Below are 17,017 nucleotides of genomic sequence, written 5' to 3' on the forward strand. Positions count from 1 at the left end.
GCCACGCTTTAGTGGTGGAAACGTGTTGGGAGGCTACACACTATTTGGGGTAATACCCTTGTTAGGGCAGGAGCAACGCATGGGCACGACAGGATAAAATTTATATAATTCCTGTTCTGCAGTTTCCATCTGGAGAAAATGAAAATGAGTAGAGGATCTCTACTAGGAACTTGGTGACATCAAGCCATTATTATGCATTTGTAATGCTCATTTCTGTGGTGTTTGCGCAAATTGTTGTTTAAAATAGAACACAGAAAAAGATTTTAAATTGCTGCCAGGAAAAGTGGATGCTTTTCCAAGCGGCATTGAATACAGCGGGTGTGCGCTCCCTCTGGAAAAGCGTGGCGCTTTTCCCGAGCGCTAAACATATGGGATAACATTCTGTAACCGTTATACCCCCTTAAAATGGGATTTGGAGTCATGTGACGAAATGATGCAAAATTGAACTCAGCGTTGCATGAAAAATGAAGAGGACGGTTCAGGAGCCACCACCCTATGTGTGTGGCCCCCCCACCCATGTATGCGGCCCCCCCATGTCTCTGTATACCGCCCCCATGTCTCCATATACTGCCCCTCCCATGGATACAGCCCCCCAAGCCTCCGTATAGTGCCTTTATGTATCAATATATAGCTCCTCCCATTTCTCCACATGAAGCTCCCCAATGTACACAGTTCCCCCCAAGGGTATACAGCTCCCCCCCCACAAGGGACTACAGCTCTCCCCCCCACAAGGGAATACAGCTCTACCCCTCCCCATAAGAGTATACAGCTCTCCCCCTCCCCCAGAAGGATATACAGCTCTCCCCCACACAAGGGTATACAGCTCTCCCCCACACAAGGGTATACAGCTCTCCCCCACACAAGGGTATACAGCTCTCCCCCACACAAGGGTATACAGCTCTCCCCCACAAGGGTATACAGCTCTCCCCCCACAAGGGAATACAGCTCTCCCCTCTCCCCTTCCCCCCAAGGGTTTACAGCTCCCCCCCCCCCACAAGGGAATACAGCTCTCCCACCAAGGGACTACAGCTCTCCCCCCAAGGGAATACAGCTCTCCCCCTCCCCACAAAAGTATACAGCTCTCCCCCTCCCTCACAAGGATATACAGCTCTCCCCCTCCCACACAAGGGTATACAGCTCTCCCCCACAAGGGTATACAGCTCTCCCCCCAAAAGGGAATACAGCTCTCCCCCTCCCCCACAAGGGTATACAGCTCTCCCCCTCCCCCACAAGGATATACAGCTCTCCCTCTCCCCCACAAGGATATACAGCTCTCCCCCTCCCTCACAAGGATATACAGCTCTCATCCTCAACGGTATACAGCTGTCCTCCACAAGGGTATACAGCTTACAGATCCCCCCCACAAGGTATACAGCTCTCCAATGTCTTCTTATACAGCTCCCCAATGTCTCCTTAATCCCTATACAATTCCCTCCCCCAGGTATACAGCCCCCAATGTCTGCATACAGCTCCCCTCCCGTGTATATAGCTCCCCCCCTATCTATATATAATTAGCTGGAGTCAGTATAAGGCTGGCATCACACTTGCGATTGACTCGCACGAGTGCAATGCGAGAATATCTCGCATTGCACTCGAACCAATGTTAATCAAAGAGGCAGCTCCAATCTGTTTTTTTTTCCTCAGCTCAAATCGGACTGAGAAAAAAATCGCAGCAGGTTGCGATTTCTAGAGTTTCTCGTGCAAGTCTCTCCAGTGCAAGTCTATGGGTGTGAGCAAAAAGCGCGTGTCACACGGACGGCACACGGACCATTGTCGCGACATCCGTTTTTCTAAATACAATTCTATCATGCAGCAGAGAACACTGTAAATGTTCCTGTACAGGACTGAATTAACTTCCCGGGAAGGGTCCGCATGTGTGGAGGGGCTCAGGAGCGGAGTTCTCCACACTCGTCTAAAGGGAGCTGCCGGATTTTAAAACCTAGAAAACAAACCTCAAAAATTACTCAGAGATAAAGATAGCATTATAAAAAAAAACAATAAAAAACAAGTACTGATACGGACCAAAAAATGAAACAGTTGATGAAAAAGTCCCCCAAAAAAATCCAGATCATGAGGGGGTAAAATGCACTGATTCTTAAGGGGTTAAGCAATATCAGATCAGATGCCGCTCGTATTAGACGACGTATAACCAGGAATATACAAGATGGTGATCACCGCTGTAATGTGGAAGTAATAGCGCTATATAAGTGAGGAAATAACAAGAAATACAGGAACAGCAGAAGGAAAGTGAGATCCAGCACCATGACAACCAGCACTGCAGTGCAGCACACGCTGAGCCTCCTGGTCATGTGACCCCTGACTCCTCCCACACATGTGACTGATCACATGATGGTGACATCACGGCAGGTCCTGTAAGCACAGAGCAGCGTATTCTCCAGTGTGCGGCTCTGCAGGTGGTGGAGGTGAGTGCAGATTCCCCGTCCAGGGACTGTTTATCTCTTCACAGCGATTTCTTATAACCCGGCGTTTATTTATATGTTTGTTGTTTTTTTTATTGTTGTTTTCCAAGAGCCGGAACTTTATTACTTTTCTGTGGGTGTCGCAGTATGAGAGCGGGGGTTAGTTTTTGTTGCGGGGCTTGTGTTGTTGATTGGCGCCATTTTTAGTTGTATATAAGTTTTATTTTGAGGAGAAATTGGAAAAAACGATTATTAACTTGTTCAGTGGCGACAGACAGTGGTGTAACTAGAGGTCGATAGGCCCTGGTGCAAACTTTGGAGCTGTGCCCCCCCTTCCTATGTTGGTCAGATGTATGTATGTATGTATATATACATTTAGTGTTCTAAATCCTATAAAGACCCCCACATTGCACAGCGTCCTTCTGTGTAGCCTGAGCACAGTGGCCGGCAGCTTTCATCAGCATTGGTGCTATTGCAACACATGACCTCATTGCCATGCACCGCCATCAGTCACTGGGACGCAGATGAAAGCTGACAACATCTGTTTAGCCGGCAGCATGTATTGCAGTGCAGGGACCAGACGGGTCTCTTCACCGCAATGCATTTCAGCTGAAGCAGGGGCTTGGGCCAGCGGGCCCTCTGCACCCTTGGGCCCGGTCATGGTTGCGATCACTGCAACCGCGATCGTTCTGCCCTTGGGTGCTGATACTGTATGATGACCGGTTCATGTAGCGTTATTTGAATGCCCCTATTTATTATAGTGATGGTGAAACCATACATAATGAGCACTTATTTTACGTTTTGTGTTCCCACTGTTTCCTCTTAGATTGTAAGCTTGCAAAAGGGACCCTCAGTGCTCTTGGTATGCGTTTAATTATGTGTTACTGTATAATGTCCGATGGCAGCTGATGCGTTACATTTAAATGGCGGCTCCTAGAAACAAATGTTGGCTGTTAAATACAGCTGTCATCTGCCATGTTTGGAAGGAGCTCACGTGAGGACTCCTTCCCAGGATGTGAATAACATGTTTTCCTTTCTTATGCTTAGTAATTGTATTTTTCCATGATATTTTGGATGATTTTACTCCGGCTCATCTTCTTTCCTTTCAGATTCCAACAAGCTAGGATCCTCTCAGTGAAGATCTTCTTGATAACATAATTTTCCTGATTGACCCATCGAGGATGAATAAGGACAGAGACAAGATGGTGGAGAGGTTAATAAACCTCACCCTGGAGATCCTCTTCCGGATTACTGGAGAGGTGAGAGGTTCTGGTGACGTCACATTACATCATTATCTATGGGAATAAGAGATGGACATTCAGTGGTACCTGAAAGTTTGTGAACCCTTCAGAATTTGCCATATTTCTACATAAATGTGACGTAAAACTATATTACACTTTCACACGAGTCCTAAAAGTAGATAAAATCCCAAATCAAACAAATGAGTCAAAAGATATTTCACTTCATCATTTTTTAGATGAGAATGATCCAGTGTGACGTGTCTGTGAGTGATAAAGCCATGATACTACCGCCACCGTGTGTCACAGATGGGAGGAGGGTTTTATCCTAATGCAGCATTTTCTTTCTCTAGACATAATGTTTCTCATATAAACCACAAATCTCTATTTTAATCCTCCTTCACACATCCGTGCAAAACACAAATAGTTTGCACGGTCCATGGTGTAGGTGCAAATGTATTATTATTATTATTATTTATTTTTATAGCGCCATTTTTTCCATGGCGCTTTACAGTGAAAGAGGGTATACGTACAACAATCATCAAAAGTACATAACAGACTGGTATAGGAGGAGAGAGGACCCTGCCCGTGAGGGCTCACAGTCTATAGGGAATGGGTGATGGTACAATAGGTAAGGACAAGGATATGTATGTGCATGTGTCTTTGTGTGTGTTTTCTGGATGCTAGTGGTGTGACATCCATATAGTACACAGACAGCATGAGCTGGTATACTTACCTGTCCCCGGCGCTGCTGTTACTTCGGTTCGCAGTGAGTACAGTGAATATGCATGAGCATAATGAGCGGACTGGAAGCAATAACAGAGGCAGAGACAGCAGCATCAGAGACAGGGAATCTAAAAATTCTTGATTTTTATATGACACGTGTTTTCTCCAGAACAGGTCACACTAAAGTCACATGGATCACATCACTGTGACACCTGTGCTGCCGGACAAAAACAGACATGTTGCCGTGTGGATCACACGGACACACGATCCTTGTGAAAACATTGACGTGTGGGAAGAACCATTGATTTAATTAATCTATGTGTGACCGTGTCTCCAGTACTTGTAAAATTGCACACTACAAGTACCGGAATCATGGACATGTGAAAGAAGCCTTAGTCTTAGCCGTCCAGAAGACATTATTTCAGTATCCTTTTGGTTTGTCCAGGTGATCTTTAGCAAACTACAGACCGGCAGCAATGTTACTTTTGCAGAGCGGTGGCTTTCTCCTTACAATCTTGCTATGCACACCATTATTTTTCAATGTTATCTGATGGTGGATGCATGAACTTTATCATTATCTAATGTGTGAGAGGCATTTCCAGTGCTGGCCAAAAGTATTGGCACCCCTGCAATTCTGTCAGATAATACTCAGTTTCTTCCTGAAAATGATGGCAATCACAAATTCTTTGGTATTATTATCTCCATTTATTTTGCTTGCAATGAAAAAACACAAAAGAGAATGAAACAAAAATCAAATCATTGATCATTTCACACAAAACTCCAAAAATGGGCCAGACAAAAGTATTGGCACCCTTAGCCTAATACTTGGTTGCACAGCCTTTAGCTAAAATGACTGCGCACAACCGCTTCCGGTTCCATCAATGAGTTTCTTACAATGCTCTGCTGGAATTTTAGACCATTCTTCTTTGGCAAACTGCTCCAGGTCCCTGAGCTTTGAAGGGGCCTTCTCCAAACTGCCATTGTGAGATCTCTCCACAGGTGTTCTATGGGGTTCAGGTCTGGACTCCTTGCTGGCCACTTTAGTAGTCTCCAGTGCTTTCTCTCAAACCATTTTCTAGTGCTTTTTGTAGTGTGTTTTGGGTCGTTGTCCTGCTGGAAGACCCATGACCTCTGAGGGAGACCCAGCTTTCTCACACTGGGCCCTACATTATGCTGCAAAATTTGTTGGTAGTCTTCAGACTTCATAATGCCATGCACATGGTCCAGTGCCAGAGGCAGCAAAGCAACCCCAAAACATCATGGAACCTCCACCATGTTTGACTGTAGAGACCATGTTCTTTTCTTTGAATGCCTCTTTTTCTTCCTGTAAACTCTATGTTGATGGCTTTTCCCAAAAAGCTCTACTTTTGTGTCATCTGACCAGAGAACATTCTTCCAAAACGTTTTAGGCTTTCTCAGGTAAGTTTTGGCAAACTCCAGCCTGGCTTTTTTATGTCTCGGGGTAAGAAGTGGGGTCTTCCTGGGTATCCTACCATACAGTCCCTTTTCATTCAAACTCCGACGGATAGTACGGGTGACACTGTTGTACCCTCGGACTGCAGGGCAGCTTGAACTTGTTTGCATATTAGTCGAGGTTCTTTATCCACCATCCGCACAATCTTGCGTCGAAATCTCTCGTCAATTTTTCTTTTCCTTCCACATCTAGGGAGGTTAGCCACAGTGCCATGGGCTTTACACTTCTTGATGACACTGCGCACCGTAGACACAGGAACTTTCAGGTCTTTGGAGATGGACTTGTAGCCTTGAGATTGCTCATGCTTCCTCACAATTTGGATTCTCAAGTCCACAGACAGTTCTTTGGTCTTCTTTCTTTTCTCCATGCTCAATGTGGTGCACACAAGGACACAGGACAGAGGCTGAGTCAACTTTAATCCATGTCAGCTGTCTGCAAGTGTGATTTAGTTATTGCCAACACCTGTTAGGTGCCACAGGTAAGTTACAGGGGCTGTTAATTACACAAATTACAGAAGCATCACATGATTTTTCAAACCGTGCCAATACTTTTGTCCAGCCCCTTTTTTATGTTTGGTGTGGAATTATATCCAATTTTTTTTTTTTCTTTTTTCATTGAAGACAAATTAAATGGAGATAATAATACCAAAGAATTTGTGATTGCAATCATTTTCAGGAAGAAACTGAGTATTCTCTGACAGAATTGCAGGGGTGCCAATACTTTTGGCCAGCACTGTAGATGCTTTGAAGTTACCTTGGGTTCCTTTGAGACCTCGTGGATTATTATACACCTTGCTTTTTGTTGGTCTTGAATCCTCTCTATATTTCTACACAATTTATCTACTGTGGACTAGTGGAGTCCAAACGCTTTCTCAATAGTTTTATGACCTTTTCAATCCTGAAGAGATTAAACAACTCTTTTGAGGTCCTCGGAAATCATTTTTGTTTGTGCCGTAATACATTATCACAAACGTGTTGTTAAGGTCAGACTTTGATAGATCCCTGCTCTTTAAATAAAAACTGTCACTCTATTGATTTGATAACACCAGATTGTAATTTCACTGTCAAATTATTTGCTAATTTTAAAGGTTCACTTATTCTTGCCTCTTATACATGCAATAATGTATGATTTTCTATAGTTACTTAGTTACATAGGTTGAAAAGATAGACAGATTAATGCCAAGGTGGGGGGTATAATATAGTGTATTTAAAACTGTCACTATATATAAATATATTAAATACACCCCAACTCCAATAAATAGGCTATTCATATAAATATTAAACCGACAAGAAAAACAGCCAAAATCCAATAAAATATATATTCCTTTATTAATAATATAATTGAAACAACAGTTTATATGCAAGGTTAATGATGACAGGAGGAACCCACAACACAGTACAATTGTATGAAATATAAATAGGAAATGTAATTACATGAAAAGGCCACCAGATGGCAGGCGTGCACACATTGAAAACTGCCACAGAATAAATAAATATACATATATAAAGTGCAAATGCTATAAATTATACATAAAGTGCACAACAGTAATAATAAAGTGTATAATAGTGAAAAGTGCACTATAGTTGATAATACTGTGGACCGTGTATAGGGAGCCTCCAACCAACCCTACACATGTTTCGGCGTACCTTTGTCAGGTATGTCACGGTCCACATGGCTTCAGGTATATCCATTTAATTAAATGTATTTACATTTGTTTGCTTGCACATTGCACTTTTATATAGTCCAATTTTGACTAAACATTGTGGATTTACCCCAGGTGGTTACCTTGATGCCCCTTGCATGTGACCTCACATGGAATTATCTGCCATAGTATTATCAACTATAGTGCACTTTTCACTATTATACACTTTATTATTACTGTTGTGCACTTTCTGTATAATTTATAGCATTTGCACTTTATATATGTATATTTATTTATTCTGTGGCAGTTTTCCATGTGTGCGCGCCTGCTTTGGGCTCTTGCTGCCATCTGGTGGCCTTTTCATGTAATTACATTTCCTATTTATATTTCATACAATTGTACTGTGTTGTGGGTTCCTCCTGTCATCATTAACCTTGCATATAAACTGTTGTTTTAATTATATTATTAATAAAGGAATATATATTTTATTGGATTTTGGCTTTTTTTCTTGTCGGTTTAATAGGTTGAAAAGACCCTGGTCCATCTAGTTCAACTTTCCTCCACCAATTTTCGTCATTTAAAATAAATAAATAAAATACAAAATCGAGTATTTTCCCTTCCCCACAACAGCACCAAGGAAAAGCAGAATCTTCTCCAAGGGCAGAAAACTTACAGCTTTAAAAGGCGGAACCTCCCTATACACTTCAGTGGTTTCCAATCCTTCAGGGAGACCTATAATTACCCGGCCTCTGTCGGGGAAGAAATTTGCTATCTGTGTCTGTGGGCCATCTCCAGAGGGGGGAGTGTAGCATGGCATGAAATGGCTCAATGACTCCCCCCGGTAGTCATTCCTGGTGACATCTGGTATGGCTTAGTGTCTTCTGGGGCAACCTCAGTCAGTATCCGGAGGGGAACACAGCCTAAAATGACGAGGTGTCTCCCCGGTGGTCACTCCTGGTGACATCTGGAAAGAAGAGCACAGCCTAGTATGGCTTTGTGTCTTCTGGGGAACCTCTTGTCAGTATCCGGAGGGGATCACGGCCTGTAAAAGTGTTTCGTCTCCCCGAGAAGGCCCCGTTTCCGGGGCACAAGTGACATCACTTTGGAAGAAAAAGGGTATAAATCCCGGAATGGTGTGTGCTGAGTAATTAGTCCTGATGCAAGATAGCAACCAGCCTACAGAGCCAGCAAAAGAGACGGCACTACCGGCCTTATTTACCGCATCTGGAGGGATGAGCCCAGGGGTTTCCGACACAGATATCAACGTCTGTTTGATATCTGTGCTTTATTTCTGTATTATCATAGGACAGACCTAGGAAGGAACAGTCCAGGTGCAAACATAAAGAATGATCACTATTAGAGTAAAACTGGCTGCGGCATACAATAAAAATAATTATGCCAGGAATCTCTGTCCCTTATGAAAATTGTAAGGTCTCCAATGAGGGTTGAGATTAAAAAATCATTCAAGGAGTTCAAAGGTCCAGGTATATCTTCAGGGATGCAAGAGGCTACAGTGGATATTAGTCTGAGGAAGAGATTGAAGGCTGGGAACTAGGAGGAGTGTACTCTCATGCGTCATCATCCTCGTCCTTCTCGGATGATGGTGGAAGCCAGCCTTGTTTTCCCATGCTGGATACGGGAAAACTCGTCAAAGCTATAAGGGCAAGAATGAGGGTGTAAGAAAGTAAAGAACATAAATCTATGCAGGACATAATGTTTGAAGGGGGTTTTAGCGCCCTCTTTTCTTAATAAGAAAACGGGACTTCTCTGTCAGGACGATAATAAATCTAAATCCGATTTATAGTAACAAAACATTTCAAAATGGAAACAATTGGCTCGGCGGTAAATCTTCTATTTTTGGATTATTTTATGTCAACCATAGTTCTTTGAGATGCCTATAACAATGTTCCAATATATCAGAAACACCATTACTGTCTCAGGGTGGCGGTCAGACGCTCCTAGTGGCCATGGAATTTACAGAGTGTCTTATCTCCCCTTTGATGGACTCCAAGAAGAAAATAACTACTAACATTTAAGCTAAGGTGTGGAGGAAATTTTTAGATGTTTCAGGGTTAAATCTTCTTGAAAATAATCCAATTCCCTGGTCAGTTATTTTGGAATATCTACAGAAGAGGCTAGAAAAAAGTCTTAACCTAAAGTCCACATTTCAGCCATAGGGGTTCTCTTCCATTGTTAGATAGCAGATCACCCTTGGGTAGTGAGGTTTATTAAAGCAGTGAGTCTGTCTGCAGTACTACGGTACCTCAAACTCAGACATCCCCTTGGGATCTTAACCGAGTTTTGAAGGCCCTGTCTAGAGCCCCATTCGAGCCATTGTTAATATGCACTGTCAGGGTTCTGACCATTAAGACTGCTCTTTTAGTTGCCCTCACATCAGCCAGAAGAATAGGGGAGCTACAGGCTTTGTCTGTAAATCAACCCTTTACAAAAATGTTTTCGAATAAGGTAATTTTTAGGCCTGACCCAAACTTCCTTCCTAAGGTAGTCTCAGTATTTCATAGATGTCAGGAAATTGTACTAGCTTCATTCTGTGATAACCTCAAGAATGAGAAAGAAGGGGAATTTCACACGCTAGACATTATGTCTTCTTCATTACGTAAAAGCAACAAAGCATTTCCGGAGATCTACCTCCCTTTTGTAGTCTTTTGCAGGGTCCAGCATCAAAAAGGTCTTTGGCCAGATGGGTCTAATCAGGAATTTTACTTTCGTACACCGTGGGGAGTCATGATTCTCCTAAGCAGCCCACTCCAGTAGGGCTGTAGCCACCTCTTTGGTGGAGAGCGCGGAAACCTCTCTTGAAGAAATTTGTATGGCAGGTAAAAAATTTAGTTTATGCAAAAAGATGGAAAATTCTGAGGGGTTCATAAACGTTTATGCAGCATTGTAACTGGAGAAGTTATAGAAATGTCTGTAGTGAGATTTATTACTGTGTCTCCATACACAGCATTACACGGTGGTGAAGAAGACCTCTAGTGATCGCTGTCAGGCCCCGGTGTCTGAGGAATGGGGAGGAACACTGAGCCCAATCCCGGGGCCTCCACCACACCCCCCGATACATGAGGACATCAATGACCAGAAGATCCTAGAACTCACCTACAAGATGATTGAGCTGCTGACTGGAGAGGTGACACTGCTGGGAATGCTGGGACATTATACAGTAACGCTATGAAGGGATCGGGGGATGACGGTATCATTGTATGTGTCAGGTTCCTATACGGTGTCAGGACGTCACCGTCTATTTCTCCATGGAGGAGTGGGAGTATCTAGAAGGACACAAGGATCGGTACAAGGACGTCATGATGGAGGATCCCCAGCCCCGCACATCACCAGGTAATAGGGCTAAATATACACATCTGTTAAAGGGATTAGTTTCTTTAGGGAAATCTTTAAAAGTTGACCAGCCACTGAAGAAAAAACTTTCAGAAAGATGAAAAAGTAAGTAATATTCACCTTACTAATCCCCTTTGATTCCTTCACTGTGTCCCTTACCTGTCACTATACTGCACAGTATAGATGGACGTGTGACTTCTGCCGTCAATCATGGGTACAGGAGCAATGGCCCCTGCTGCGGCCAATGATGAGACGTCTCCGCTTCCCTCATTGTGGCGCACCGCTCCTGCGCTCGTGTCCTGGATACAGAGTGTCTGGTCACAGGCTCCTCCATATCAGTGACAGGAGCGGTGTGTGATCAGAAGACATGGCTGTCATAGGAAGGGGCGAAAACAGAGCAGAACGTCTGATAAAACATATTAATACATTTGTTACAATCATGGTGTTGATTTTCCCAAAGTGGCAAATAGTAAATTACTTACTGTATAACAAATTGATTTTCTTCTGTGTCTCCTACAGTAAGAGCCAGTAAGAGGACGACGCCAGAGACACATCCCGGAGCTCAGGACTGGTCACAGGATCATCAGGTCGGTGGGGAGGAGGTTGTAGGGATCTGATGTGTAGGAGGTTGTGCAGGTCGTGTTCTGCCGTCCAGCATTATTGTATGATTTATACAAGGCGGAGAAGGCAGCTAACCACAGATACATGGGGTCTGGATCTTCTCATATGTCTCTGGCTGTAGAAAATGTTGGGAAAAGAAACAGACAGGTTGGATTTATATGGCAGATGTGCAGCTATTTGCTGTAATGTGAGCTTTAGTCATCCTGATAATTAAAGGGATGTTACTAAAACATGTTATTCCCTGTCCATGAAATAAGGAATGACTTGATCACTGGGGGTTTGACCACTGGTCTCTCGTTTTATCCTATGATTGGGGCACTGTGACCCCAAGAATGTGGCTTTGCAGCCCCTTCCTGAAAAGAGCGATGGTGCGCATGCTCAACCTCCACTTCATTTATTGTCAGTGGGACTTGGAGGTGCATCACTCGGCTGTTTACATCAATCCCATAGACAGTGAATGGAGCAGGAGCCGAGCATGCGCACATTCACTCTTTTCAGGATGGGGCTGCAGAGCTACATTCACAGGATCTCTGGATCAGTCGGGCCCACACCAATATACAGTGGACCAGGGATAACTTTTTTTTTTGGGGGGGGAATAACCCTTTAATGAACTTTTCTAGTCATCTATTCATTCCATGTGAGTCTCAAGGTATCCGGTCATTTTTTAGCCCATTTCTTTCACAGCTTGTGAATCAGGATGAAGTTCTGAACCATTGTCCTACCACAGACATAATGGAAGAAGAGGAGAAATATGTGAGCGGTGACGAGCAGTGTAAGAAGGAGACTCCGACAGACGACGGCTCCGGTGAGTAGTGGCCACTGAATGCAGATCACATATTCCTCTTTCCACTGGATGCAGCAGGTTTATGTTGAATTTGGTAAAGTGGATCTCTCACCAGATTTCACTTTCACCAGATTCACAAAAAATATAAACACAACACTTTTGTTTTTCCTATGTACAAAAGACCTTTATAGCTCAAATATTGTTCACAAATTTGTGTAAATCTGTGTTGGTGAGTGTTTCTCCTTTGTGGAGATAATCCATTCACCTCACAGGTGTGGCATATCATATATTGGGCAGCATGATTATTACACAGGTATGCCTTATTATTGCACAGGTGTGCCTGAGGCTGGCCAGCATGATGAATGCACATGTGTGCCTGAGGCTGGCCAGTATGATTATTACACAGGTGTGTCTTAGAATGGCAACTAGAAAAGGCCACTCTAAAATGTGCAGTTTTATCACACATCACAATGCCACAGATGTTGAAATTGTTGAGGGAGCGTGCAGTTGGCTGCTGACTGCAGGAATATCACCAGAGCTGTTTTCTGTGCATTGAATGTTCATTTCTCTACCAGAAGTCATCTCGACGCGTGCTCAGAGAATTTGGCAGAATATCCAACCGGCGTCACAACCGCAGACCACATGTAAATAGACCAGCTCAGGACCTCCACATCCAGCATCTTCACCTCCAGGAGCGTCTGAGGCCGGTCACCCGGACAGCAGCTGCAACAATCAGTGCAAAACCAAAGAATTTCTGCACAAACTGTCAGAAATTGTGTCAGGAAAGCTGATCTGCTGCTCGTCATCCTCATCGGGGGATCTCCACCTGACTGCAGTTTGTCGTTGTAATCAACTTGAGTGGGCAAGTGGTCACATTCAATGGTGTCTGGAATGTGGAGAGTTTTCTCTTCATGGATGAATCCCGGTTTTCACTGTACAGGGCAGAAGGCAGACTGTGTGTATGGCGTCGTGTGGGTGAGCAATTTGCTGATGTCACCACTGTGAAGTTAGTAGCCCATCATGGCAGTGGGGTTATTGTATGGACAGGCGTATACAGTGTGTCCATCCATATCCTGTCCACCGCCATTAACTTGAGAACGGCGACAGCTATAGGCATAGAAGTGGTGTCTAGGTATAGTAAAGTAGCAATGCGCTACGCAATGGAACCACTTATAGCGCCACCTGGTTGAAAACAACGGAGTTAGCATTTTTATGTCGAAAACGGAACGAGATAGAAAAAAAAAAGTGAATTGCAAAGTTGTAGGGCATCATCAATTCAATACGAATCGACACCTTGCATACAGAAATGCTATGATTAGAACATGTAAAACTCACAAGGCTGCGGACCCTCCCTTCCTCCTCCAAATCCCCTTCAGTTACTGGAAAACTGAACATTTTAGAGTGGCCTTTTATTGTGGCCAGCCTAAGGCACACATTTTGTCAAATTTGTGAACAATATTTGAGAAAAAGGCCTGTTGAACATAGAAAAAGTCTTAGATCTTAGAGTTCAGCTCATGAAAAATGGGATCAAGAACAAGTTGTGTTTATATTTTTGTTCAGTGTCTATTTCATGCTTCCCTAATTAATTTGACATATATAATTATTTATGTGTCATGATCACAGTGCTGCTTATTAATGATAATATTATCACTCCTCATTATATAAGGGATAATATATTCCCAATATTAGACTGGGAATTAACATTGATGACCCGGCAAGTCCTCTACCATCCCACACACTGGGATTTCTTGGTCAAGAACAAGGACAGTTTAAAAATATTTATATTTGATTAATATTCTTTGCCAGTGGTGTACATTATATGTGGACATAAATACGGGAGGGTGGTAAAAGAGCTGAATATCTTCTTACCCTCTTCGACTATGCCAGGCTATGGGAAAATTACATGTATATATGAAAGAATGATTGCACCACAACAACTAATTTATTCCAAGTAGACAAAGAGCTGGGAAATGTGGATTCTCAACCCTAATTGTTCCAATTAAATTGCATATTCTTTTCATTCTATATTCTGCAATATCCTCATTAACCCTTTTTTTCTTAATATATAATTAAATCAGATTACATTTTTGGCAGATGACTGTAATAGGAGCGCAGATGGACATCTGACGTCTGATTTAAAGGCAGAAAATCCTGATAACTTGCAAGATATACATGAAGTACATGTAGTTGTCCCAGATCTACACTCGTCTTCTGATTCATCACAGACTGAAAAGCAAAGTAAAATTCACAGACTGGTTATGAATTATCCAGCAACTCTAAAAGAAAATAAGCCATTTTCATGTTCAGAATGTAAAAAATGTTATAACAACAAAGCAGGTCTTGTTGTACATCAGAGAATACACACAGGGGTGAAGGTGTATGCATGCTCTGAATGTGAAAAATGTTATAAAAGAAAACTAAGCCTTGTTAATCATCAAAGAAAACACACAGGTGAGAAGCCATATTCATGCTTAGAATGTGGAAAATGTTTTCCAACTAAATCAGATCTTGTTAGACATCAGAAAAGTCACACAAGTGAGAAACCATATTCATGTTCTGAATGTGAAAAATGTTTTAAAACAAGATTAGGTTTTGTTATTCATCTAAGAACCCACACAGAGGAGAAACCTTATTCATGTTTAGAATGTGGAAAATGTTTTAACAATAGGACTGGTTTAGTTATACATAAGAGAATTCACACAGGGGAGATGCCCTATTCATGTTCAGAATGTGGTAAATATTTTAAACAGAAGTCAAATCTTGTTAGTCATCAGAGAACTCACACGGGAGAAAAACAGTATTCATGTTCAGAATGTGAGGAATGTTTTAAAACAAGACAAGATCTTATTATACATCAAAGAAGACATACAGGTGAGAAGCCGTATTCATGTTCCGAATGCGGAACATGTTTTAGCAGTAAATCTGTTCTTGTCAGACATAAGAAAATTCACACAGGGGAGATGCCATATTCATGTTCAGAATGTGGTAAATATTTTAAACAGAAATCAAATCTTGTTGTACATCAGAGAATACACACTGGCGAGAAGCCGTATTCATGTTTAGAATGTGGAAAATGTTTTAAAAGAAGACTAAGTCTTGTTATACATCAAAGAAAACACACAGGTGAGAAGCCATATTCATGTTTAGAATGTGGACAATGTTTTTGCAGTAAATCTGTTCTTGTTACACATAAGAAAATACACACAGGGGAGAAGCCATATTCATGTTCAGAATGTGGAAAATGTTTTCACAGTAATTCTGTTCTTTTTACACATAAGAGAATACACACAGGGGAGAAGCCATATTCATGTTCAGAATGTGGAAAATGTTTTCACAGTAATTCTGTTCTTTTTACACATAAGAGAATACACACAGGGGAGAAGCCATATTCATGTTCAGAATGTGGTAAATATTTTAAACAGAAATCAAATCTCGTTAGTCATCAGAGAATTCACACAGGAGACAAACCGTATTCATGTTCAGAATGTGAGAAATGTTTCAGTCGGAGGACAAATCTTGTTAATCATCAGAGAATTCACACTGAGCAAGAGCCATATTCATGACCAGCATGTGGGAAAATTTTTACAGGTAAAACAGATCTTATTAGACCTCAGAAATGTCACACAAGCTGTATTCATGTTTCGAATGTGACATATGTTTCACAATTTGATCACATCTTGTAGTACACATAAGAAAACACACAAGGGAGAAGCCATATTCATGTTCCGAATGTGAAAAATGTTTTAAAAAGAGATTAGCTCTTGATATACATCTAAGAAACCACACAGAGGAGAAACCTTATTCATGTTTAGAATGTGGAAAATGTTTTGGCACAAAATCTATTTTTGTTATACATAGGAGAATTCACACAGGGGAGAAGCCGTATTCATGTTCAGAATATGGTAAATATTTTAAACAAAAATCATATTTTGTTGGTCATCAGAGAATTCACGCAGGAGAGAAACAGTATTCATGTTTGGAATGTGGGAAACTTTTCAGTCAGAGAGCATACTTTGTTAAACACCAGAGAATTCATGCAGGGGAGTAGCCATATTTATCTTCAGAATGTGGGAAATGTTTTACACGTAAATCACATCTATTAAACATCAGAAAAGTCACTCAGGTGAGAAGCCATATTGCTGCTTAAAGTGGGGTAAACGTTTCACAAATCCTATTCTGCTAAACATGTGAGAAATCACACACAGGAGAGAGCATTCTCTTAGGCTATGCGCACATGTTGCATCTTTTACTGTGTTTTTGGTGCTTTTTTGGTGCTTTGTGGTCACAAAGATGCACCCAAAAGCATGCATTTACTTTCCCCAGCAAAGTCTGAGATTTCTATCTTCCTGTCTGCACAGTGCATCTTTTCTTGGCTGTGTTTTTGAAGGTGTAGCCAATTTTTTTTTTTTTTTTTGTGTTTTGTCCCTGCGTTTCTCACTAGTGATGGGAGGACTGGCAGATCAATCCCCCACTGACTCAGGGTCGGCAGGGGATTGATCCTTTGTGGTTAGAAGCTAGTGATTCATTCTTACCAAGTCACAGTGCTCCCGCAGCCGCTCATTCACTTCCCGGGCTGCTCATTACCTTCATTGAATATGCACTTCTTCCCCTGCCCACCGGCATCTGTGATTAGTTGCAGTCAGACGCACCCTCACGCTGAGTGACAGCGTGTCTGACGCTTCCAATCACCGACGCCAGTGGGCAGGTCTATATCATACAGTAAAATAAAAAAAATTGGCGTGGGGTCCCCCCATATTATGA

General features: G+C 42.2%; 1 protein-coding gene across 1 annotated transcript; it reads left to right on the forward strand.

Moving 5' to 3' along the window:
- Nucleotides 1–3,533: 3,533 nt before the first annotated feature.
- LOC142310667 (uncharacterized) lies at nt 3,534–17,017 on the forward strand. Its single transcript, XM_075348250.1, has 6 exons — nt 3,534–3,679; nt 10,466–10,645; nt 10,728–10,851; nt 11,371–11,438; nt 12,157–12,277; nt 14,351–17,017. The coding sequence occupies exons 1-6, from the start codon at nt 3,602–3,604 to the stop codon at nt 15,817–15,819; spliced, it is 2,040 nt and encodes a 679-aa protein (XP_075204365.1). The 5' UTR covers nt 3,534–3,601; the 3' UTR covers nt 15,820–17,017.

This window comes from Anomaloglossus baeobatrachus, chromosome 5, assembly GCF_048569485.1.
Source record: "Anomaloglossus baeobatrachus isolate aAnoBae1 chromosome 5, aAnoBae1.hap1, whole genome shotgun sequence".
Classification (NCBI taxonomy): domain Eukaryota; kingdom Metazoa; phylum Chordata; class Amphibia; order Anura; family Aromobatidae; genus Anomaloglossus; species Anomaloglossus baeobatrachus.

Coding starts and splice junctions, on each gene's coding strand:
- LOC142310667 (XM_075348250.1), top strand. CDS start 3,602: ATGAATAAGGACAGAGACAAGATGGTGGAGAGGTTAATAAACCTCACC. Junction 10,852..11,370: donor CCAGCCCCGCACATCACCAG/GTAATAGGGCTA, acceptor TGTCTCCTACAG/TAAGAGCCAGTAAGAGGACG. Junction 12,278..14,350: donor TCCGACAGACGACGGCTCCG/GTGAGTAGTGGC, acceptor CATTTTTGGCAG/ATGACTGTAATAGGAGCGCA.